The sequence below is a fragment of the Lactuca serriola genome, chromosome 8 (genome assembly GCF_051521515.1).
Source record: "Lactuca serriola cultivar US96UC23 chromosome 8, Lser_US96UC23_V15, whole genome shotgun sequence".
NCBI lineage: Eukaryota > Viridiplantae > Streptophyta > Magnoliopsida > Asterales > Asteraceae > Lactuca > Lactuca serriola.
In genome coordinates this window covers 29,094,089-29,101,297 of record NC_136415.1, presented here as the reverse complement: position 1 = coordinate 29,101,297, position 7,209 = coordinate 29,094,089, and the positions used below count along the sequence as shown (strand labels likewise).

The window sequence follows — 7,209 nt, the reverse complement described above, 5'->3', positions numbered from 1 at the left end:
ATTTTTACCGTTGTAGTACTATTGACGAGATCTTCGACTCTTGTTTAGGTTGTGCTGGCTAAAAATCACTCGATCTTTATTTCGAGTTTCAGGCTGTGTACTGCTATACCGAATCTTAGAAAAATCATAACTTCCTCATATGAAGTCAGATTTGGACGTTCTTTTTATGAAAGTTCTTGGTTTAACGAATACTACGACTTTCATTTAGATCACAAAGGCTAAAAAGTAGTTTATCGTAAACTCACTTTTTACGTCATATGGCGTCGTGCCGGTTCTGTCGCGAAACTTCAATAAGTCATAACTTTTTCGTTATAACTCAGATTTCGATGAGGTTTTCGCCTAAACGTTTCTAACGAGATAATTTACAATTTTCAATAACATTATTTTTACTTATTTCCAACTTAATTTTACATTTTCGTTAATTTCAATATTTGACTTTTGATTGGAATCTCATAAGACTTCCAATACTTTTCTGAATGATTCTAAACATAGTTTTTCTTCAATTCTCATAAAATTATCTTGTTAGAACTCAATTCTCAAAACCATATATAATATTCATTTTTAAACTAACAAAACACAATAACTGGACGTGTATGTTACAACAAACAAACCCTTCAACCAAGAAATTGATCCCTTCAAACCGTTCAAGATTCAGATTACATCAAAATCAAAGTACAAACACATTAGAACTTGAAAATTGAGCTCTTCAACCGTTCAACCAAGAATCCATTTTCTGAAGGTTCAAATTTAAACTCAATTGAAGGTTCATACATATTAGAACTTCAAATCACAAATGGATATGACGAGTTTTGAACCCTAAATAACGAATTGGGTTTCAAAATTGTTAACAATGTGTCACAACGCCTAACAAACAAATAATATAAATAAAAATACGGCTCTAATGCACTAAGGGGTACTATAGGAAAGCAGGGTCGAACCACATGGACACGTCCTAAGGTCTATGCCTTTCTTGCATAAGACACTCACTAAATTAACAAAAATTAAAATGGGGGGATTTATTGACTGATTAAAACTAATTTTAATAGAAATTTATAAAAGAAAAATGCAATTTAAACACTAGAATAAAATTCAGAAGGTAAAAGCAATTTCGGTTTCAGGAATCATACAAATAACCTTCAACACGATACTTGAGCTGTGTACTGTTTAAAATGACACTGAAAATCATTAATAAGCTCTAAAAATTTTCTTTTACTAAAATGTTTAACCAAAACAAGCTTTTTGAATTAAACCTTACGTTTACTGTATTAACCAAATAAGCTCTTAATTAATTTAGAAAAGTAACATTAAACACAGTGTAAAAATTCACAGTAAAGTCCAATACTTCTCATAAGCTCGGAAGCGTAAAGACTTGTTTGATCAGTTTATATGTTTGACAAAAATTAAAAGTTTTAGTTTCAAAATGAATATACCTGACAAAACGCGAAACAACCGTGTTTTTCTCGATTTCTAAAAAATGACTTTTTGAAGTTTTTGTTTTGGTGGAACTCTTACTCATGTCGTAGACACCAACCTTTCAAATTCCCTAAGCTTAATCTGCAAAAACGAGTTGTAGATCTAAAAAATAAAATTTGACTAAAAATATAGGTTTTGGTGAGCAAGATGAGGGAGCCATGGAAATGAAGTTGGAGCTCCATAAAAGTTGAAGTAGCAAGGGAAATGTAGTTCATACCTTTGATCTTGAGTAGTTTGCAAGAAAAATGAAGGATTTTGAATGTTACAAGGTGAAATTCGGCTGGACTAAGAGAGAGAGAGAGAGAGAGAGAGAGAGAGAGAGAGAGAGAGAGACATGAGTGAGAAATGAGGGGCAAAAGTTGCTTTTTATACAAACTAGGGTACTGTAGCAGCACATGCTGATAAGCACGGGCCGTGTTTGGCTGGGTCAGGCCATGCTTGGCCATAAAGTTCAATAATGGTTTATAATGATTAGATTAAATAGTGTTCTCATTTGAATTTAACCCTACATATATATATATATATATATATATATATATATATATATATATATATATATATATATATATATATATATGTGAGACAAAAATAAAAAGACTAGAATTATAATTCGGAGTAGGTACTCTGGAACAAAGACCACAACTTCGGAATGCTATGTTCCAGAACAAGTTATTATTTTACCAAAAAATAATATTGGTTATTTTTGTTAAAATAATGGTTTATAATGGTTAGATTACTCAATTTCCTTTTATTATGCCTATAAATTTTTTGTCCGGTCTTTCTTACATGGGGATAATGACTTATGAGGGTAATTAGGTTTCTAGTTTGTCCGTATTAGGTCACTACGTTTTTTTTGTGCGTATTAGACCAATATAGTTGTTATTACCGTTTAGAAATAGTCATTTTTATCGGTTTCTTCATGGTTAACCGGTAAAAAAGACTATTTCTAAACTGTAATAACAATTATATTGGTCTAATAAGCAGAAAAAAAACCTTACTGACATAATATGGATAAACTGGAAACCTAATTACCCTCCTAAGTCATTAACCATAATTTTAAAGACATTGAGAATATATGACCATCAATAGTAAACTAGTTCGTTTAGAACTCACGTCGTCCCATATCGACCAGAAGAAGAACCTGCTACTCCTCTATATGGCGAAACTCTTCATCTATAGTCGTCCCTTCGGGGACATCCGATAAAATTGGAACTATACAGAGAAGATTAACGTGAGATTGTTTTTGTACATATGGATGTGTTCATGTAAACATTTAAATGACAAAAAAAAGTTATTGATAAAATGTTGCATATTTATGTAATGAAGATTAATAATCATATGAGTTTTTGGACTTGAAAATTCTGGAAGGGTTGTGTGATAAGTTTAAATGGAAGCAACTAATTTTAGTCAAACAAGTCAGTCACATTGATTAGTAAGCATGTTTTCTAAATAATTAGGGTTAATGACTTAGGAGGGTAATTAGGTTTCTAGTTTGTCCGTATTAGGTCACTAAGATTTTTTTGTGCGTATTAGACCAATATGGTTGTTATTACCGTTTAGAAATAGTCATTTTTACCGATTAAATAAGAAGAAACCGGTAAAAAGAATTATTTCTAAACGGTAATAACAACCATATTGGTCTAATACGCACAAAAAAAAACCTTAATAACCTAATACGAACAAACTGAAAACCTAATTACCTTCCTAAATCGTTATATAATATGATTGCCTACAAATTTATAACTTTAACATATCATTTCCTCAACTCAGGGTTCATCTTCAACAGTCAAACCTCTAGAATTTATGGGCGACCCACGTTTTTTATAGAAATGAAACCAATCAAAATACTATATTTCAATAACCAAATCGAAATCATATTTTATACAAATAAAACCGACGGAAGGACTAACATGTTTTATAATGCACCTTGCTTATTTCACTGATAATCGACTGAAAAAAAAATTTCTTGGAATAAAAATTTATTATATATATATATATATATATATATATATATATATATATATATATATATATATATATATATATATATATATATATATATATATATATATATATATATATATAATAAATTTTTATTCCAAGAAATTTTTTTTTCTATAATCTGCTAATCATTAATCAGCTGGGGCATGGTTGTATCATTTTATCTTAATTTGTTACAGTTTGGATTTAATGGTCTGTTTACTTTGAGCAATTAGATCTTTTCGCAGAATCTTGCCAGCAGCCGACTTTGGTATTTCGTTTATGAAAGCTACTCTCTTGATCTTCTTGTATGGAGCCACCTGTAAATACAATCAACTACCTAATATTAGTACACATGTCACTTCTCTTTGAAGAATTAAGAAGAAACAAAAGTGAATATACAAACCTGGCCAGCAACAAATTGCATGACTTGCTCTTCACTGAGTTCCGAACCAGATGCCCTAACTATGTACGCCATTGGTATCTCTCCCGCATCTTCATCTTCAAGTCTACAAAATTAATTAATATGAAGATTACAATCTCACTGAGTTTTGTTACACTTACACACAAACATAAACTCTAGCCTTTTGAAATTGAACTCACGGAATAACTGCTGCATCAAGTATATGAGGATGATTTAGTAGTATCGCTTCCAGTTCTGCGGGAGCTACCTGATACCCATTATGTTTTATGAGCTCCTTAATCCTATCAACAATGAAAAGATAACCATCTTCATCAAAGTAACCAAGATCACCGGTCCTCAACCACCCATCGGAAACAATGGTTGCAGAAGTTGCAGCCTCGTTTCCTAAATAACCCTTCATCACAGTCGGCCCCTTCAACCATATCTCACCTGCGCTATAACGAGGCTGAGCCATCCCTGACTCGAAATCAACCACCTTCGCAGAAAAAGTTGGAAGCAAACCTCCTGAAGCTGCTGACCGAGCTTTGGCTTCTTCACTGGAAAGAAAGACAGCACCTGCCGCGCAGCTCTCAGTCAGCCCATACCCAGGCTTTAGGCCAACCCATGGGAACTTTTCCCTGAACCTACTAGCCACGTCCTTGCTCAAGGGTGCAGCACCTGAGGCCACACTTCTCAAAGACGACAAGTCATATCCACCTCCATTGTACTTCACCATTGCGAGTATAACAGGAGGAACTGCTGGAATGTTATTGACTCTATGAGTTTCTATTGCTTCTAACATGGCTAGTAAGTCGAATCGATTCATCAACACTGTTGTGGTGCTAGCACATAGCAATGCGAGGCAAAAAAATATTAAACCGTAGATGTGAAACATGGGTAGAAAACATAGATAAATATCATCTTTGGCTGATGTTACTTCAGCAGCCCATTTGAGTAGTGTAATCGTAGAGATAAGATTCCCGTGTGTTAGTATTACACCTTTGCTCGTCCCCGTAGTCCCCGAGGAGTACAGTATGGCTGCCGTGTCTGACTGAGTCTGTTTGTTCTCCGGCAACTCCATCGATTCACAGGAATCGATCAATTCTTCCACAGAGGCATCACTGCTTTTTAACGGATCACGAGTAGTGACGATGGTAGGAATTCCAGTCGAGAGTAGTTTATGCATCGCTTCAGGAGCAGCGATGGCTAGTTTTGCACCGGAGTCGAGAACTTGCTTGGTTATCTCTGATTCTGTGTTGATTGGATTGGACGTTGTAAGAACTCCGCCGACCAAAAGTATGGCTAAACATATGGTTGGATAGATGATTGAATTCGATGACAAAACAAAGATCACATCGCCCTTACGGACACCGAATCTTTGGTACAACCCGGCTGCTAACGAGTGGATTGATCGTCGGAGTTCCCTGTAAGTGAGCCGGCAGTTTGTGGCGGAGTCTATAAGCGCGACCTTCATGTCGGCTTTGTCTAGACTTGGGAACTGAGATAACACAAACGTCGCTGTGTCAAGGTTGGCCGTAGTAGGGATTTTGTGGCTTCCTTCGAGCTGAATGAGGGGGTGGTAGATCCCCGTTTTGGGGTCGTAGTTGCTCTTCCTCCGGCATGACAACATGGACCCGGTACCGGGTTCGGTTCTTGAAGTGTCCATCCAGCCTTACTTTGTGCCGGAAATATCAAATGGAGGTGAGCTGTAATCATACCAAATGAATATCTTGGTTTATACTACTATAATATGGGTAATATATTATATATAAGGGGCGTTAGGTGTGCAATGATGTACATCAGATCTTCAAGTATTTTTTTAAACATGTGATACATCTATCTAAACATGTGGAATTGTTTATCCTTTGAATTGTTTTACGTTGTGTTACTGTTAGTATATTTTTAGTTGAATTCCCAAGTGGCTCCTCACATAAAGATATAACAATTTTTTTAATTACCATTATTCAAATTTTCGTGAAATAGAGTACCATGTAGAGTTTAGGAAACACAGTTAAAAATATCGGGAAAAATAACTGTAAAAGACATTAATATATTAATTTACATCAACTTTGACATCTTTTTCGGGTGTTTTAGATGCACATGTACACATATAATGTTTTCTCGTTTACTGGGATGACAATAAGCAACGAAACATTATCTTTAAAAAGATTAAAAATTCACACTTTTAATGTAGGAGACTTTCTTTGAGTTGGAGTACTAGTTATTAGAGACTTCATATTTGAACTTATCTGGGAATACACAATTCCCCTGAAAAGCAACGTGAGCAATTAGAAGATCAAATTTTGCATTTTGAACGTCACGCCTTTATCCTCTACTTCTTTTGATGAACATTTGGCTCAAAACATATGCCAATAGTTGGTTGTAGTGACTGCCATGACAACACTTCTTATAAATCCATTAAGCGCTTTGCTAAAGACCAATGAGAGGACATTTCTGGCTGATTCAAGATGATTTTTTCTTCTTTAATTGCAGTTTCATGAATGATCTAGAAAAATATATCGCAAATAAATATAATATTAATTTTGTTCTTTATCAATTAGCATTAAGGAATACAAAAACTAGCTAGAAGCTAGTTTGACAATACATACCAACAAATACATACCAACAGTTCTATGAGTCTTCACTTCTTCTCAATCATATTTCCCCCTTTTATTTTCCCATGGTTTTCTGCACCTTAAAGATTACAAGGTAACAACATCTACACCAATTAATTCTTCTTTCGCCTATTAAAAGCATGATCAATAGATGAAGCCGAAATTAAATAAGAATATATATATATATATATATATATATATATATATATATATATATATATATATATACTCACACACCATATTAATTTAACAAATAAATACATATTCAACAATTGAAATAACAATTGATATATATATATATATATATATATATATATATATATATATATATATATATATATATATATACACACACACTCACACCATATTAATTTAACAAATAAATACATATTCAACTATTGAAATAACTAAGAAACATTTAAAAGCTTAGAGATGGATTTACTAATTTTTCTTGTAATTTGGCATACCCCCATGTCCCAATTTATATAGGTAAGGGCCTTTGATCGAGCGATTTTACCCTTATCAGACTTAGTCTTCCCAACATAGAGTAAATTAAAGTATGTCAAAAGTTTTGCAAATGAGTTACAAAGGTTGTCCCAAAACCATCCAAAGTAATTATATCATTTAAACATCAGAGTAAAAGTTATAAAAAGCTAATGCGGAAAACATCAGGGGGATGTTGTGTAGTCACGCCGGACCCTTCCCTTTTGTACCGGAAGTACCTGAAACGATTAACAT

The 7,209-nt window shown here is 33.7% G+C and overlaps 1 protein-coding gene across 1 annotated transcript; it reads right to left on the bottom strand.

The window, feature by feature from the left end:
* Positions 1–3,574: 3,574 nt before the first annotated feature.
* LOC145071297 (putative CoA ligase CCL5) lies at positions 3,575–5,577 on the bottom strand. The gene is made up of 3 exons (XM_079018198.1): positions 4,057–5,577; positions 3,860–3,962; positions 3,575–3,773 (listed from the first exon to the last, which is right to left on the bottom strand). The coding sequence occupies exons 1-3, from the start codon at positions 5,520–5,522 to the stop codon at positions 3,648–3,650; spliced, it is 1,695 nt and encodes a 564-aa protein (XP_078874324.1). The 5' UTR covers positions 5,523–5,577; the 3' UTR covers positions 3,575–3,647.
* Between the last annotated feature and the right edge of the window lie 1,632 nt (positions 5,578–7,209).